The sequence below is a fragment of the Corvus cornix genome, chromosome 14 (assembly GCF_000738735.6).
Source record: "Corvus cornix cornix isolate S_Up_H32 chromosome 14, ASM73873v5, whole genome shotgun sequence".
In the NCBI taxonomy this organism is placed as follows: domain Eukaryota; kingdom Metazoa; phylum Chordata; class Aves; order Passeriformes; family Corvidae; genus Corvus; species Corvus cornix.
Genome location: NC_046344.1, coordinates 1694477 through 1713212, shown reverse-complemented (window position 1 = coordinate 1713212; position 18736 = coordinate 1694477). Strand labels below are relative to the sequence as shown.

Here is an 18736-nt window from a genome sequence, read left to right as displayed (position 1 = left end):
CTTTTTTCTACTTTCCACTGTTTATGTTTGGATATATAGTAGATATTTCTTAAAATGCCATTCTTAAGCAAGTGCTGCTTGTTTTGTAGCTATTCGTTTACAGTTGGACTTGAACATGTTAAGGTCTTTTCCAGCTCCTCACCTGTGGTTCTGTTCTTTATTCACAGGACCAGCTGATAAGAAGCACACATTTAGGACTGTGTCTATATGGCATCCTGGTTTTCTAATCCAAAATTAGCAACTATAATCCCTTCCCATTTTAGATGCTAAGAATTTTATAGTGGACTTTGTGTTAATACTGAGAAATGCTCTCTGTGTTTTTGTTGTAGTGTGTCGTCTTTAATTGCTCCGATGGCCTCGATTACAAGGCAATGGGCAAGTTCTTTAAGGGGCTGGCACAAGCTGGGGCGTGGGCCTGCTTTGACGAGTTCAATAGAATTGAGGTAATGTTTTAACTCAGGCAAATAAAATGAGAAAGCTTTAATTTAAGACACAAGAAGTTTTAGATTTAGACATGACAGCAGTATTGCCAATTTTCTGCTTTTACTTGTGGTGAGCCCTCTTTGTTTTGATAATTAGTGGCACAGAAATAGGCACTCAGCTGCCTGCTCTAGAAGCACACGCTTACCTGTGCTGTCTTGCAGAAAAAAAAGTTCCTTTACAATTTTTTCTTTTGTATGTGACACTCATTTGTTGGGAAAGAACTGTTCTTGTCTTCTCCTTGAGAAATCCAGCTACAGCTGTGGAGTTGCATTTGCCTATATTCAGCACAAGACAGACAAATCCCAGTGGAGTTATTCCTGTAATGACTAGAACTGGGTGTCACTAACTGAGTGACCTGGTCACCAAGCTGTGTAAACAGACACATCTAATTCCCCCCTTGATCTTACTCGGGTCTTTTTGGTTTAAATTTGGTCCCTAATGGCTTTGGATAAGTTTTATTGTTACTTTGATGGAATTCAATTTAAGTACATACTAGTAAATGTGGAAATTTCATTAAATTCTATTTCGTATGATTGGTATCTTTAATTCCTTAATTTTTCCATTTTTCTATTGTAGCTTGTTTTCTAGTGAATTCAAGTGTAAGCATTCCTTGTCCAGTATTCTTTTACTTTGATACTTTAAAACACTCAGGATTGGCACTGGGCAGCCTTACCTATTATTTACCTTCAGTTTTGGGCATTGAGTGAGTCAGTTTTTCCAGAGAGCCTAAGCTCTGAGTTGAAGGGAAAGTGCTTTTAGAGGCCTCCAGAGGGAGTTCCTGTCCAAGTAACTTAGATGTCTACATTCAGGCGCATGGTACTTCCCTGTGGAGGCTTTTAGAAGCCTCTGTTGATCAGCCTCTGTTAGTCGAGTAGAAATAGTGGCACTAACTTTCAGAGAATCCCTTCCATAGGCAGCTAATATATAGGCTGAGGGTGATTTTCCCTGGAGGAATGCAAACACAGCCATCAAAATATGTAAACAAAACCATTTTATATTATCTCCAAGTGTCTTATGCTTTCCAATCTGTTCTGTCTGTATTAGGTAGAAGTGTTATCTGTAGTTGCCCAACAAATACTTAGCATCCAGCAGGCTATTGTTCGCAAACTCAAAAAATTCATCTTTGAAGGGACAGAGATCTCTCTTAATCCCACATGTGCTGTGTTTATTACGATGAATCCTGGCTATGCTGGACGAGCAGAGTTGCCTGATAATCTGAAGGTAAGTCTGAAATCCTGCTTTCTTGTAGAAATTAAACTGAATTTTCAACTTCTAGTCTATAGTGATGAGAAAAGTCAGCAGTTGAATAATAAACTGATGTGCAACGGTTGCTTAAGGAAGAAAAACGCCATCACTCTGAGCATCCCCTCCCTTGCTGCTTCTGCTGAGCATCTCCCTATATGCTCTGGAACAGCCCTTGGCTCAGCTGTCCTGGCTGAGTCCCCTCCCAACTCCTTGTGCACCCCCATCCTCCTGTTTGGTGTGTGGGGTGAGGAGCAGGAAAAGCCTTGACTCTGTGTGAGCTCTGCTCAGCAGTAACAAAAACACCCCGGAATTATCAACACTGTTTCCAGCACAAATCCAAAGCACAGCCTCAGGCCAGCTACTGTGAAGCAAATTAACTCTACCCCAGCCAAAACCAGCACAACTGATGACCTGTTCAAGTGTACCCCGCTGTGCTTTTCTCCAAGCTTTAGTAAACAGTTAGGGTTGTACAAAATGCACAGATGAAAGGGCTCAGTCTAATCATACTGATACCAGTTTACAGGTTTAACTGTGCTCTCCCTAAGTGGAAATTCTCTGGGTTTACAATGGCTTGGTGATCCCAATCCCAATTTAAATTTATTATAACTTTGTGAGTTGCTGAGATGCTATGGAGAGACTGATACGGTCTTGGTTCTTTTTCTAGCATTGCCACAATTCTTTGCATCATCTTTTACAGGGCATTAACCACACTATGTGCTAGTTTGTCTGTTATGAAAGTGAGATGAATGTCACCTCCCTTTTCCTGTATTCATAGTTCTTTAGAATTGACTCTTTCTAAGCATTTGTTACTGCAGTGCTTAGCACAGACCTCTTGAACCTCTTGATAAGATCAGAATAGAATAGAACAGATTTCTAAAGAAGTCTCATAGATTTCAAATGATTCATGAATTTATGGAGAGATGCTATTCTTACAAAACAGGCACAATTTATTACAGTATTCCATAGTCCAAAGTTGGCATCTTTCTTTCTTCCTTATAGGCACTGTTCCGAACAGTTGCCATGATGGTCCCAGATTATGCCTTGATTGGGGAAATTTCACTTTATTCAATGGGATTTCTGGACTCTAAGAGGTAAGACATGCTGAATTTTCTACCTTAGTTGAGTCTGATATACCTCATTCCTCTATAAGGCATTGGAGGCATACATGGAAGGCTGTCCATGTTTTTTTTCCTCCAGAAAGTACTTCTTAATCTCCTGCTTCCTTGTCAATTCTCATTTACCACCTCATGTTGCCAGATGTGCACTTCTACACAGGATCATTTGGAAAATGTATCAGAATATCAGACAGAATTCCTAAATGATGCACACATTCTCTAGCATGGCATAATCTACAGTCTTGCTTCCCAGATGTTTTGGGCCATCTTGTCAGCTGCTGTGTCTTAGAATCACTGCAGTTACTTTGTGTATATAAATAGGTAAATTATTTTCCTTGCATGTTGAGCTATTTTCACTTTACATGCTGTATTTTATTATCCACAGTCTTGCCCAGAAAATTGTTGCCACTTACCGTTTGTGCTCAGAGCAGTTGTCATCTCAGCACCACTATGATTATGGCATGCGTGCAGTTAAATCTGTCCTGACAGCTGCAGGGAACCTAAAACTGAAGTACCCAACTGAAAATGAAAGTGTGTTGTTACTTCGGGCTTTGCTGGATGTTAATTTGGCCAAGTTCTTGTCCCAAGATGTGCCATTGTTTCAGGTAAGGTATCAGGCCAGTGTGTTTTAGGTTTGATGATGATGAGATCCATTATAAGAACCTGCAGAAACAGGTCATTATCTTAATTTAGAATGGTTTGATCTAGCTGATGCCATATTAGTGTAGAGTTATTTCAGTCCACTGATCTGGAGGAACTCTTTGGTTCTGTTAGGATTATCTTGTAAAGCAAACTTTCAATGGTGCCTTTAAAGTTATTCTAGAAAATGTTGTAGAAGGTATCTTGTTAAAAATCATCTTGTGCTGTTTCATTTGTGGAAATCATTCTTTGAAATGTCACATTCTGACTTTGTGCTCCAAAAGAGATGCGGATAATTAAGGTCAATTAGAAATTTGAGTTCAGAATAAAAATGAAGAAGTTTCTGTTTGCATGCTGCTTTAATAGGAAGTAAAGACTATGTTAAGCTACAAAGCAATCAATATTAAAGACTAAAAGCTAGGGTACAAGCACAGCCACAGTCACTGCTCTGAAATTTTGGAGCACATACCCTTCTATTTAATCACTGAAATTCTTTCAACTACTTTCACATCCTTTTGTGTAATCCTGATGGGGGCAAATTTGCAAAGTTTAAGCTTCTTTTTGCAATAGCAGTATGCTCATGAAAACTGCAGGCACAGGTTTCAGTTTCATGTATACAGAATACTTCCATGGCTTCAGTTTGCCTAGAAGTTAGTTTTGTTAGTTTGTTAGTTAGTTGGCTGAGGACATTTGGTTTTAAGCTTCTGTTACCTGTATGAATATTGTTGTACTTGGGAATTTTCTCTTTCTGTAACCTATGTTTAAATGGTGTTCTATTCTGTCTTTCCTTAACAGGGTATCATATCTGACCTGTTTCCTGGAGTGGTTCTTCCTACACCAGACTATGACCTATTTTGCAAGGCACTAACTGAAAATATTGAAAAATTGAATCTTCAACCAGTGCCATGGTTCATTGGAAAAATTATTCAGGTTTGTTTTCACATACTTCTGGGGATGAAAAGCATGAGAGCAGAAACATTCTTCATTCACTGTCTGTGTCATGAATGAATAGCTAATAATTTCCTTACCAATTGATGGAATATTACAAATGGAGTATTTTTACTGAGTAAAAATCATGGAATAAAAGCCTGCTTTTCTCATAGTGATTCTGTAATTCAGACAGTCTGTGAAGGAGCTAAACCAGGAAATATCAACCTCAACCTGATAAAAAAGTCTGTTTGATGGTGTTTTTGCTTTGACTTGAGGTTTGACAAGATCTTGTGGGGTGACTGAAGAAGTTACCACTCCTGCAGTCTAAAGACAGCCTCTGTGGGACCAACCATATGCCAGATCCTCAGAGCTGTAGCTTCAGTCCCTTCTTGCCAGCTTCTCTGGTAACCACTGATTCCAGTTCAGGCCCTTTCAGTTCAGGGCTGTGATCTGCAGTGTCTCGTTTGTGCCCTCACACCCTGCACAGTGCTGCTGTTGCAGCTGAGAGATGACGTTTAGCAAGGAGAAAGGGAGGATGCCTGGGGAAAACGACTTCTTAAATTCTATCAGTGAGAATTGCTATAAAAGCATGACTGCCCCCTGATTTGGATGAAGGCTTTGGTCAACCAGCAGAGTGCAGAGATTTGGTTGTGTCACATCTGAAAGCAGGAGAGAGACTTCTACTTTCATACACATAACACATAACACTTGCTTTTGTGCCATGTTAAGGAGTGGCTCTCCTGTCACTGGCAGGTGTACGAAATGATGCTGGTGCGCCATGGTTTCATGATTGTTGGAGATCCTATGAGTGGGAAGACCAGTTCATACAAAGTGCTGGCTGGAGCCCTGGCTGATTTGTGTGCAGGTAACATTGTCCAGCCACAAACTTCTCATTAAATGAAGTCAATTCTATGACTGTTATTTTTGCTTTGCCGAGATATGCCCAGGTTGTTAATTGTCCTATATTCTCCTTCCTTGACTGCAAAATTTCTATTAATTGAACTATTTTTGTCTGGTATATTTGTCTGATAGTATTTTTGTTTACATCTGCTGAAACAGTAAGCCATACTAATGTGTTTATGCTTTTCTGAATTTTGTTAGGCATTTTATTTGGCATAATACTCTTGAAAAAATTTGCTCTGATAGGATATTGTAAGTAGCTCCCCTAAGTACATGAAATTTATGCTGCTGTGCTTTTTCTTTTTTTATGTGGTTTTTTACAGCAGACTTCTTGCTTCCCTTGTACAAGTAAGGGAATTTCGTATTTACTGCTACCTAGATGCCAGATATCTGGGGTTTCTTGCTTTGAGCAGCTAGAGTAGGATCCTCAGGAATCATTGAGTTCTGTACTTCAGCTATTGAATAAAACTAACCTGTCAAATTCTCAAGCTTGTGTGTTTGCCTTTTTACACAGCAAATGCCATGGATGAATTTGCTGTTGAATACAAAGTTATTAATCCCAAAGCCATTACTATGGGGCAGTTGTATGGCAGTTTTGATCCTGTAAGTCATGAGTGGTCAGATGGAATTCTTGCAAAGGCCTTCAGGGAACAAGCATCTTCTACCACAGATGATCGCAAGTGGATTATTTTTGATGGCCCAGTGGATGCAGTTTGGATAGAGAACATGAACACTGTGCTGGATGATAATAAAAAGGTAGCCTAATTTTTTGCCTGTAACCTCGTCCTTGAATAAACAGACTTGATTTTAGTAGTAGCAATATTGGTACTATGTTAGTCAAAGGAAGTGTGAAACTCAGGAAAGGCTGATGTGCTTAAAAGCATTGCTTTATTTCCCCAATTGTATGAATGGGTTTAGATGGTATTAGATAATATTAACCTGTTACTTCTCTCTAGAAGCCTTGTCTTGCTTCTTCTTCATTGAAATGAGGTTTATCACTGAGGCTTTTTTATTGACCTTTTTAGGAAACTGAAATGCATGAACTCAGTTCTGTGACTGAAAACTGAACTTGCTTAAATTACCAAGTGAATAAATAAATTTAAAAAAAAGATGCACGTGATAACTGCTTTTTCTTGCAGAGTTATTTAAAGATAGAGCATTGTTCTCTGTTTCTCTGCAAGCCTTACAGTAAGACATGGAAAAGTTGAGGTAAGGTCATAAAATATCATGTATTGTAAGGATACAAATGAATGAATGAGGAGTGACACTAAGTGGAATTTTCAGTGATTTTATGGCATTGCTTTGACTGCACAATCAGCACTGACATGACTAGACCATGTTTATGTGATGCTCTTCTTCCAGTTATGCTTAATGAGTGGTGAAATAATTCAGATGAATTCAAAAATGAGTTTAATCTTTGAGCCAGCGGACTTAGAGGAGGCATCTCCAGCAACTGTCAGCAGGTAATGTGAGAGCGTTCAAGCTTGAACTGTCCCACCTTGCACATGTATTCCTCTACCACAGGTGTTTGTTCTTCCCAGGTGTGGTATGATCTATATGGACCCACAACAGTTGGGTTGGAAGCCACTGAAGGATTCCTACATGAAAACTCTGCCTCCAAACCTGCAGGAAGAACACCGGGCGCTGGTGCGAGACTTCATTTTTTACCTAAGTCTAATTTAGATTAACTATAAGGTGATATTCACAGTTTGCCCACTTGAAGGCAGACAGGGGGAATCAAAACTTTTTTATTATTACCATTGACAGCTTAGTCTTGAAAGCCTTTTTCACCTCATTGCTTGCATGACAGAGAGCTCTTTGTGCTGTGTATTGTACTATGTCTTCAGTAGATGCAAATAAAAGTACATGTTGGTGAGAATCAGCTTTCAATGAAAATTTTAAATCCCTATTATTAGGCATTAAAATCTAGTAAAATAATTGGAATAATATTAGGATTGGAGCTGTAGAAAACTTATTTATGTGATTTGAGAAGATCCCCTTTTAGTTTTTACAGGAAATTAGAATCGAATTCCCAAGAAGTATCAAGACTAGAAGAGTTCTTTATTTATAGTTTTCTTAGTTCATAAGAGTAAAATAATTATTCCTTAACCAATAGATAGCCTGACCCTTTGGTGCATCTTCTTGAGTACTAGTTCCTGGGAAAAGGGTAGGTCATGATTCCTGTCCTGTTTTCCAGTTTGAGTTCATGGAGCAGATACCACCAGCCATGGTCAGTATTAACCCGCCTGCTGTGGCACTCCTGCAGGCACCAGTCTGCCCCAGCATACTGGAATTTCTGCTGTGGCACAGTATCTGTGCTGAGTCCTCAGTAGGGGGCCTCTTTTTAAGGGAGGGTGAAGCCTTTGCCTTTGTTTCTGTTGGAACAATTTTGTTGTTGCCTAAGCAAGACAGGGGTCTCTCTAGGCTGAGCTTCTGCTCTGCTGTCTGGATTAGTAACTCGGTAACAGAATTCCTGCTGAAAACTTCTCCATGGTAAAAACAACTTGTTTTCCCCATCAGATAGTGATGGTGTGACTTTGTGAACATTTCAGTACTGCCTCACACAGGCCCTTTCCTGATCTTCTCTCTGCCAACCTGGAGAGTTTCTGATGCCCTATGTTTGACGGAGGGTGAATTGAGGGACAGTGGGGAATGTGGCAAGTCCTGCATTGTCACACAGCTGTTTCCTTTTCTCCTGGTAGGTCAATGACTTGTTTATGTGGCTAGTCGAGCCCTGTTTAGATTTCATTCACCATCGTTGCAAATTCATTGTGAAAACGTCCTCTATTCACCTGAGTTACAGCTTGATGAAACTCTATTCTTCTCTCCTTGGTAAGTACCCTAAGCCACCTTCTTTTTATTTCAGTTTTTCTTTTTTGTTCCTGCCATGTCCCAGGACAAAATGCAGGTTATAAGATGCAAGGAAATACCACAGGAATTCCTTACTGTTGAGTTCATACAACACACTCAGTGATCTCACTGATCAGTATTACTAATAGTTCTTTGACCAGCATACAGAGCTTTCACATTTGGAAACTGGTGTCACTACAAAACTGAATATGATCTTGTGAGTATTTTCTATGTTTTGCTTGCTGTTTGCTAGCATCTGAAGAAGAGAGTTAGGACTCTTTCTAAATATTTTTCTTCTAATTTCATTTTTATTTGTAAACAGTATTTTACACAGACAAGATCCTCCTTTTGTAGATTGGCTTCATTCCACCGAAAACAGTGCTTTACTTTTGTCTCAGGGTACTTTTGCAAAAATGCATTTTGAATTGGGGTTTATGGTTGTTACTGGCATTTAACTAAAATTCAAAATACGTGTTTTAGATGAAATAAAGGAATCTGATGAAGAGGACAGGGAAAGCTTGTCCAATCAGCAGATCACCTCATGGCTGCAGGCCCTTTTCCTTTTTGCTTTGGTGTGGACAATTGGAGGGATCATTGATGCAGACAGCAGAAGAAAATTTGATTCGTTTTTCCGCAACTTGCTCAATGGAATGAATGAGGAAAACCCACGCCCTAAAAATGTGAAGCTTAACAAAAATAATATCTTCCCAGAAAAAGGTGCTTCTTCGTAACTGTACTTGCTTGGCCTTTTATAAAGCAGTAAGAAAGCTTGGCACTTAGTGTGCCTGGCAGATGTTAAGTCTGCAGCAGAGCCACCATCTGCCAAGCCTTGGGCTGCACAGTTGGGTGCCCTTTCCTGGCTCTTTTACCCAGGAGTAGCATATGCCTTCTGTTGTACTCAAACAATGTGGCTGAATCTGACCTAAAATAATTTGGTGATGATAATGGCAGTGGGGGGTGGGGGGGAATGGGAGGGTGGGGGTGTATTTTGTGTATCTACTAGAAAGCTTCCATTATCTCAGTGTTGAACATCTCACACTCAAATTAATGAAGTTTATAATTTAATCAGTGGGTTTTCCTATGTTGTGTTTTTCAATTAACAGGGAGTGTGTATGACTTCTATTTTCACAAGCGTGGCCATGGGCAGTGGCACATGTGGACAGACTGCATCACAAAGGAAGAGCAAGTCATCGCCCCAGGGGCTAAGGTGCACAGTGGTGTCTTTATTGTAGAAAATAATTATTTGACTAAATGATTTAGAGGTATAAATAACTATATGAGGCTGTTTAATGATTGCTTTGCAACATTTCATTAGTCTCTGTAAGCTCCTGTTCATGCTTTTGTCTCAGTTCTGGTAGCACTGACACTGGAAGTTCAGCACTGCAGGTGCACATGGAGCCCTGAGGTTTCCTGGTGGCTAAAATTTGGGTTCTGCTTTGTTCTCTAACAGCCTCTGATATTGGGGAAACCATGGCAGGAAAAAGCCAAAGCCTGAATTTCCATTCCTTCATTTCTGTTTCCAGTGGTTAATCTTATGATATTATGGTATAAGTTACTTAGAGAAAGCAAGCAAAGAGATTTACTACTACTTTGGGATATGGGGAACAGTACTGAGAGTCCTGGATCCCCTCCATTTCCAAATAGGGACACTCAGATTTTGATGGCAGCTGTGAACTGAATGGAAGTGAAGCACATCAGAGATCTGCAGATGAAACTTCAAGATGGGGTTTGAAGCTTGTTCAACTTTTCATTCCATTGTAGTTGCAATTGTCTTGTCTATTAAGTACATGAGAGATGTAAGATTACATTTCATTCTGCTGCTGAAAATCTTCCCTCAGTATCAAATCCACAGCTGCTAATCATGAGTAAAAAGTGAAGAAGAGAAAAAAATTTCCAAACCAGTGTTCCTTTCCCTTTGCACAGTAGGGTAACAGAACTAGGCCACACTTTATAGTTCTCCATCCAGGCTTTATATAATGTTTGTAAACCATGATATAGATAATACTGGTTGTGCTATTGTCTGTACAAGCCCTGAACAAGACGTGGGGCCATAGTATCTACTAGAACCTTGTTATAGCTTAGGTTTTCAGACAGTAGCATTTTATAAAAATGCATTTGTGCTGCAGGGTTCCTGTAGTTGCTTGCAAATTCATGTTGATTAAGGTATTAGATATTTGATTTTCCTGTTTTATTTTACTTTCCTGCAGGTATCTGAGCTGATCATTCCAACAATGGAAACTGCCAGACAAATGTTTTTTCTTAAAACATATGTGGAGCATAGTGTCCCTTTGCTTTTTGTGGGTCCCACTGGCACTGGAAAAACAGCTATAACAAACAATTTTCTACTAAAACTTCCAAAGGAAAAATACATCCCGAGTTTCATCAACTTCTCTGCAAGAACCTCTGCTAACCAAACCCAGGATATTATTATGTCCAAGCTGGACAGAAGAAGAAAAGGATTATTTGGACCTCCTGCAGGGAAAGAAGCTATAATTTTTGTGGGTAAGACATATTTTTCATTTTTAAAAATCATTTTTATTCTGGCTTTAGGCAAAAGAAGTGGTTCACTGAGACTAGTAAATTCGGATTGCCTCAGTGCTTTTTGGCTTTTTTCAGGTATCCAGAGAATCATAGAATCCTAGAATCTCCCGAGCTGGAGGGGACACACAAGAACCATCAAAGAATTAGCACTGCCCTTGCTGAGAGGTTTAAGTGGTGGTTGTCTTCAGAATAGTTCTTAGAGTTGCAGTGGGACATGACATGAAATTAAACAAAATCACCAGCCACACTAAATTAAGCCATCACCCCTAATTATCCCTGCGAGGTATAATTGTATTTGATTTTGGTTACTTCAATGGGAAGCATAAATAAAAACACACAGCCTTTTTCTACCTCTAGTTCAGTTATTTTTCCTTCTTAGAAGAAAACGAAATTCCTGAACACTGAGGTTTTTTATTCAATGTCTGTGTTCTTCACAGATGACCTAAACATGCCTGAAAAGGAAGTGTATGGAGCGCAGCCAGCTATTGAGCTTCTGAGGCAATGGATTGATCACGGGCACTGGTACGACAGGAAAGATGCATCCCACATCAGTATCAGAGATGTGCTGCTTGTCTCAGCTATGGGTCCCCCCGGGGGAGGCAGGAATGACATTACAGGTAGGAAATGCATTAGTGTGGCAAGTGGTTATCTAGCTGACTGAACTTCAGAGGTGGGTTCAGGTTTGCTCATGGCAAATTCTACATTTATCTGTGACTGGTGAATCTACAGGTGCATTCACTGAGTGGGTCATTCCAAGTACAGGTCTGTTAGGTTCAAGTTCAAATCTCTGCCTTTTCCAGGGGGAGTTTAATCAACCTTAGAAAGAATGTTTTTATGTTGATTAAACGGTGAATGACAGAAGTTATTCTAAAATTAGCAATGGAGATTATTTCCATTTTCTATTCTTTGGAAAAGGGAGGGAATACATCTTCTTACCATGCCTCTGGCAAGTCTCTTCTGAAGTTGTATCTGCTGCTGCTAAGTAGGCTGCCTGCATTTATTTACAAGCATGTTACCTGCAACTCCATGATTCCTGTCACAGCAGCATAAGGGAGGTTATATTTTCTAACAAAAAAATTACGTAAATAAAAGCCCTAATGTAGCTGCAGCTGCATTACTATAGGCTACATACATCTGCATTGTTATAAAGCACTTCCTTCTACTTCCCTTCATATAAACACTGTGGTACAGATATAACTGTATATGCTCTGAGGAGGCTTTATGAAATTAACTATTCTGATATAGCTGAATTTCTAAAATTTACTTGGGTAGAGACTGATTCTTTTTAGGTGAAAGCCAGTAACAAGATCCTTGACTTTGTAAAGTTTTACTGTGTCATATCATAATCAATAAGGCTGGGTGAGCTGAAATTTCAAATTGGGTAATAGCGGCCTTGTAATGGAGATGCATGGTTTACAGACTCAAAAGAGTAATTTTAAGTAAAATACTGATAAAAAATATAAACCAGTTTATATTTCTTTTGCATCACTGCTAGGGCAAAAATTTGCCAGAAACAAAATCATGAAGCTGGTCCCAGATTGCAATGTTGTTTTAGTGACAGTCAGTCCTAGAGGATGCTAGCTGAAAGGTGGAAGGATATTTGAACGTTGAAATCTCTCTGCATCCATCTGTGTTTCACAGGACGCTTCACACGGCACTTGAATATTGTCTCTATCTGTTCTTTCAATGATGACATTTTAACCAAGATTTTCACTGCAGTTACTGACTGGCACTTCAGCAAAGGCTTTGATGCTTCATTTCTGAGGTAATGGGATCTATTTCCTGTAGCACCTTTGTTGTCTTTTACCTGTGATTTATCTGCAGAAGTTAAAATTGTATTTCTTTTCCTTCTTAAGGCTGGGTAAGATGATGGTCCAAGCGACATCGGTGATTTATAAATTGGCAGTTAATAATTTTCTCCCAACTCCTTCAAAATCCCACTATGTCTTTAATCTACGGGATTTTTCCAGGGTTATTAAAGGAGTTCTGCTCTGTCCACACACTCATTTGCAAGTAAGTTGTAGTTTAATTATGTTGATGTAGAAGAGAGCAGTAGAAAAAGTAAATTATTTCTATAATATCAGTAAGTAAATATCTCAAAATACATGAACTATGATTTCAATAGATTTACAGGGTTTAAAATCAGAATAGTCCCTGAATACCTTGGTTTGTATTTTCTGTCTGTCTCTGAGGGAGAGAGCTGTCATTTTGTTAATATTCTTTACATGTAATACAGTTGGGCCCAGAGGTCCAAGATCCTCCTGTTAAAGTCTGTACATCAAGGCAGACAGTCCCCTCTGTTGAACTTGCAAACTAAATACAAAAAAGAAACAAACTTGAGAAAAGACTCAGTTTCTCTTTTTACAAATGGCAAACAGTCATGAACAGGACTGAATAATTTCATCCTGAGTTTGCCTCTTGTCACAAACTACAAATTAATACTGAGAGATGTATGTGATATTCACCCTTCTACTTTTTTTCATCCCTTTACAGTAAAATGTCAGATAAAAAGAGTATTAAAGGTTTTATTTCTGCTGGAGGAATGTGTTTGGTGCAGAAACAGAACAAACCAGCTACAAGCTATTCAAGGGAAATCTTAGCCAGGGTGGGTTTTAGGGCTTGGGTTACAGCCCATGAGCCAGACCTTGGAAGGACGGAGTAGAGAAAAAGGTTTGACATGAGAGTCCCAGTTTGTGTTGGCAGGAAGGACAAGATGGTAACTAGGTGAGGAATCCAGTTAAGTTAGCAGATGCTGGGCCATGTGCTGAATGGCTTGGGATTGAAAGATTCCCACTGAGTTTAGTATGAGGTATAGCAGGGTCCAGATGGACATTTCTAACCTTTTCTTTTTGAACAAATCCTGCCTAAGCTATATTTATCAATTTTGTTTGTATTTACATTTTCAGGATGGAGATAAACTGATCAGACTTTGGATTCATGAGGTTTACAGAGTTTTCTATGATCGCTTGGTTGATGAGGATGACAAGAACGTTTTCTTTCAGATGGTACAAGAGACAACATTAAACAGCTTCAAGCAGAACCTTAATAAGGTATTTTTGGGTAATGTGCTGGGACCAAGATGATACTGATGCATTTTCAGAAATACTTAAACATTGAGATTAAATCAGTACTGGAGACATTTTGCAATGTTTTGATCAGTGAATTTAAAAAGTATGGACAATCTTCTATTCAGCATTGAGTATTATACATATTTTTATTCAAGATACTTCATATCAGAATGTTTTATAGCTTCTGAGGGATTCTGTGTTGGTACAGAGGACCAACTGAAGTGGAATAAATGTCTTGCACAGCATTTATCTGTGTTTTTACTTAAGATAAAAGATTATTTGGATGCTCCAAAGGGTGTAGTGGGTACCTTTCTGAGAAGCCTTTTGAGAACTTGTTCTATATTTGACAGCAGTATCTCTCTGTGAGGTATTCATATGTGGAAACCTGCATGTCAACCTACAGAATTATGAGTTTAAGGAAAATTCCCTAATAGTTAGAATTATCTGTTGATCCTTGTCTTTTTCCTAGGTACTGGGTCATCTCTCACCTACTGGAAAAGTCACTGATGATAATATTCGCGCCCTGTTCTTTGGGGACTACATAAAGCCGAGCAGTTCTGTCAAAATTTATGATGAAATCACAGACTTAAAGCAGCTGACAAGCGTGATGGAATTCTACCTTGAGGAGTACAACAATATGAGCAAGGCACCGATGTCCCTGGTCATGTTCCAGTTTGCTATCGAGCACATCTCAAGGATATGCAGGGTACTGAAACAGGACAGTGGACACCTGCTGCTGGTGGGTGTTGGCGGGAGCGGCCGGCAAAGCGCGACCAAGCTTGCCACCTTCATGAATTCCTTTGAGCTCTTCCAGATCGAAATTACCAAGTCCTATGGCATCAGTGAATGGAAGGATGATATTAAGCAAGTCATGCTGAAAGCAGGTGTTGGTAACAACAATGTGTCTTTTTTGTTCTGCGATAATCAAATAAAGGATGAATCATTTGTGGAAGACATCAACATGCTTTTAAATACTGGGGATGTGCCTAATATCTTTGCAGCAGATGAGAAGGCTGAAATTGTTGAGAAAATGCAAAGTGCAGCAAGGGTGGAGAACAGGAGAATTGAAGCCACGCCCCTTGCTATGTACAGTTTCTTTATTGAAAGGGTGAAGAAAAATTTGCATATTGTCTTAGGTCTGTATACAATGTGTTGCTTCTCAGAATATTTTTATTTAGGTTTATTTTTTTTTCAGCTTCCTAACTGCAAAGAAACTTAGGTGACAACCATGTTTTTATTTTTGTAGCCATGAGTCCTATTGGAGATGCCTTTCGGAATCGATTACGGATGTTCCCTTCACTGATAAACTGCTGCACCATTGACTGGTTCCAAACGTGGCCTACAGATGCTTTGGAAATGGTTGCTAACAAGTTTTTAGAGGATATTGAGCTCAAAGATGACATTAGAAAAGAGTATGAGTTTATCTCTCAAGAAACATATGAATCAAAAAGTTTGTTCCCCCACCCCTCGTGCCCCCAGTGTATTTGACTGGGAGACTGTCCTTATAAATGGACAAAGCTAAGCCAACTCTGGGATTTCAGTGCAAGTCAAAGATACCCAGACATATGTATCTGATGTTTCTGAAAATCTCTTCAACAGGAGTCCAAAATATTTCTAATAATGGGGAAAATACATTTCTGCCTTCCCTAGCACTAACATCACTTCATAAGCTTAGAGTAATTTTTTGGTAGTTGACATAAAGACAGACTGTATTTTCGAAGTAATGTGGAAAATTTTCCCCTAGGGTTGTGTCAGTGTGCAAGTACTTCCAAGAAAGTGTGAGAGAACTCTCTGCTGGCTACTACGCTACGCTGCGCAGACACAACTACGTGACACCAACCTCCTACGTGGAGCTGATTCTCACCTTCAAGACTCTGCTGAGTAGAAAAAGGGAAGAAGTTGACATGATGAGGACTCGTTATCTTGTGGGACTTGAAAAGCTTGAATTTGCATCTTCACAAGTAAGTTTCAGATGAAAATGCTGAATATGTGCCACATGCATACTTCATGTATGGGGTCTGTATGGTTGAAGCTTACAAAAATAAAAGTACCAATTTGTTCTTCACTATGTTCATGATGCTGTTGATAGTTTTCTACAGAAAGCCAGCAGGAAAAGTTAGATTACTGCTTAGTAAATTGAAGAAATTGTAATCTCTATGTTTGGGTTATAGCTCTTCATAGCAAACAAAATTGAAATGAAGGTACTCATTAAATGTTGAAGGAATAAACCTTATAAATTTCATTATTGTCTCAAAACCTTATATGGAGAATCCATGCCTCAGAGTTCTAGGACCTATTACCCTTTCCAAAATAGAGGAGAAATTGAAAAACATTGTAAGAGAATATTAAACATTAATTCTTGAGTAGATTCCCAGTAGGAAATGGATCAGATTTATTTATTCCAGATAAATAATCCCTTTTTCAACCCACGTGATCCAGGGATTGATCTTTCCAAGGCACAAACTCAAGGGGCTTCTGGATAGTTGCTGGATGAAGAAGAAGATCCAGTTTGCAGCTGTTGCTGTCACTAATTCTGTGTTCCATTCCAGGTTTCTTTTGAATTTTGTTTTCCAGCTGTGCAATAAAGGATTATTTGGACTTTCATTATCTGAAAGTGACTGTGAGGAAAAAACAGAATTAAACAATATATTTCTCATTATTGACATTAATGAATCTGAAAAAAGCAAGTGCATTGCATAGACAATGATTAAAATACCTTAAAAAAATCTACTCAGTTAAATGAAACAACTCTTAGTAAAAATAAACAAGAGAATTATTAATTCTTTAGATCAAATGTCCTTTTTTTGATTGTCTTAATATAGGGCCCTCCAATCTTTCTTCATGAGACATCAAGATATGACATGCATGCAATGTTTACACAGACTTTTTCTTGATTTCCTGTTGTATCCATCAGGTTGCCGACATGCAGAAAGAACTGACTGACCTTCAGCCTGAACTGATTAAAACGTCTGCAGAAACAGAAAAAATGATGGTCAAGATTGAAAAGGAAACAGTTGAAGTAGATGCAAAAAAGGCAATAGTGTCAGCAGATGAAAAGGAAGCCAATGATGCAGCTGCTGTTGCCCAAGCTATTAAGGTAGTGCCCAAGGGCTTGAGCCTGGAGCGTGATGGGTTCCAAGTGAATGGGAGCTGTGATGATGTGATGATGTGTTAATGGGGTGAGCCAAGCTCTTGGAGTAACAAAATTGCAGGAGATGATGAATGACACGTTCCTAATATAAACACGGTAAATTTGGGCTGTTTGGAGTATGACTGCACCTCACAGTCCTGCATAGCTTCCCTTTCTAGTTCACGTTCCAAAAGCTGTATAGCTCTTATTTCTTTACTAATATATTCTCATTTTCAACAGATTGAATAACGAGTTTATACTGTTTCCATGCCCAAAGACAGTTAATTTAGAGTTAGCTGAGGTAATTTGGCATATGCTGCATGTAGTCCTGTTAGGCATAACTTTAGAGGTAATGCCACAGCCAGATATCTGTAACACAGAATTTCCTGTGGGAAGCCTCAAGATTCCTCAATATTTTTTTGTAACTAGCTGGAAATGTCAGTGATATATAATATGGATAATTACCGAGATCAGAGTATCTGATAAAGAATTTAAGCGACATAGTATCCATTTTTCACCTGATCAGCACTGTAAGACTTAACTAAGAACAACTGTCTCTAACCTTTATTTTAATTCTCATTGCCAAACCAGAGAGACCTTGATCTTGAAAGCTTGTGTGACATTTTTAATTATCAGTTCAGTTTATGGAAGTTACTAATTTCTCTACAAACCTTCTCTCTTTAAACTGTGCTGTCAAATGGTGAAAGTAGTTTTCTCTCCGAGAAACGTTGTGAAGAGTCTATTTAATGGATGCTTAACAAGACAGAAGGTTCTCCGAGGCTGTGCTGTAGTGAGGGGTGATCAGGCTGCAGACCTGGTATTGTATGAAGGTTCACAGCTTTCTGCCCAATGTCTTAACAGGACGAATGTGAAGCAGACCTTGCAGAGGCTCTGCCAGCTCTGGCTGCTGCAGAGGCAGCTCTCAACACCCTGAATCCTTCAGACATCACTCTTGTGAAATCCATGCAGAATCCCCCTGGTCCTGTCAAGCTCGTCATGGAGAGTATCTGTGTCATGAGGGCAGTTAAACCAGAGAGGAAACCCGACCCCAATGGCAGCGGTAATGACACAGCTTTTGTTATCCCTGCCCCAGGAATGTGTGGCTGCTGCTGAGGTGTGCTGGTGAGGTGCTTCTGGCATGAACGCAGCCTCGTGCATTGGAGGTGCATTTTGCTGGCAGTGGCAAGTACACTGAGTAGTGAAGAGCTGCTTTTGCCATGCTGGCATACTGCCCTTGCCTGACACTGTTGTACAAGCTTTGTAAATATGATCCCAGTCGCCTGCACAAAGTCATCTCTTCAACTTGCTTTGACCCAACCTTGAGATTTGCATTGCCTTGAGGAGCTCTGGGTGCTGGAGGTGTGCTGTGCACCATCTGCCTGTGTTTCCCCCTGTAACCCCTGCTTCCAAACTATCAGTTATGCTGGGAGAGGGAATTCTAATTATACCTGTCATAGGTAATTACTCTAATAAGCCTTTTCTGTGTGGTTTAATGTTGTTATTGTGGGGTTGCACAGGATTTGCGAGGTGGGAAAGAGACCTTTTTCTTTCACTTTTCATCCACCTTATGCCTATACAGCTCAACCCTTCATAATTAAAAATGAGGATGATATAAATGCCTTTTATCCCAAATGGTCTTATCTAGATTAAGAAGGAATACTTCCAGTTACTGATTTATCTAATAGACAGTGCTGAGAAAGACTGTATAGTAATTGGTCTCCCTTAATGTGCTTGGTTGATTTAGAATTAATATGCAGTTAATAAATATGACATTAGTTAGTGATGCTGAAGGTCCTGTCTGAATTCCTTTAGGTAATGATTTTCCCAAACTATTT

The 18736-nt window shown here is 39.3% G+C and overlaps 1 protein-coding gene across 3 annotated transcripts in view; it reads left to right on the top strand.

Annotated features, from left to right (window-relative positions):
- DNAH3 (dynein axonemal heavy chain 3) overlaps window positions 1-18736 on the top strand; it is a 59779-nt gene that overhangs the window by 27233 nt on the left and 13810 nt on the right. For all 3 annotated transcript variants that reach the window (XM_039560328.1, XM_020584030.2, XM_020584031.2), the window contains 22 exons: window positions 330-443; window positions 1528-1704; window positions 2728-2819; window positions 3229-3448; window positions 4278-4412; window positions 5166-5277; window positions 5827-6068; window positions 6675-6775; window positions 6854-6959; window positions 8015-8144; window positions 8643-8879; window positions 9266-9369; window positions 10370-10664; window positions 11141-11320; window positions 12345-12468; window positions 12560-12716; window positions 13610-13753; window positions 14241-14907; window positions 15018-15183; window positions 15516-15732; window positions 16686-16868; window positions 17763-17961. In XM_039560328.1, the coding sequence (XP_039416262.1) occupies window positions 330-443; window positions 1528-1704; window positions 2728-2819; window positions 3229-3448; window positions 4278-4412; window positions 5166-5277; window positions 5827-6068; window positions 6675-6775; window positions 6854-6959; window positions 8015-8144; window positions 8643-8879; window positions 9266-9369; window positions 10370-10664; window positions 11141-11320; window positions 12345-12468; window positions 12560-12716; window positions 13610-13753; window positions 14241-14907; window positions 15018-15183; window positions 15516-15732; window positions 16686-16868; window positions 17763-17961 (4102 nt within the window). The remainder of the gene's footprint in view (window positions 1-329; window positions 444-1527; window positions 1705-2727; window positions 2820-3228; window positions 3449-4277; window positions 4413-5165; window positions 5278-5826; window positions 6069-6674; window positions 6776-6853; window positions 6960-8014; window positions 8145-8642; window positions 8880-9265; window positions 9370-10369; window positions 10665-11140; window positions 11321-12344; window positions 12469-12559; window positions 12717-13609; window positions 13754-14240; window positions 14908-15017; window positions 15184-15515; window positions 15733-16685; window positions 16869-17762; window positions 17962-18736) is intronic.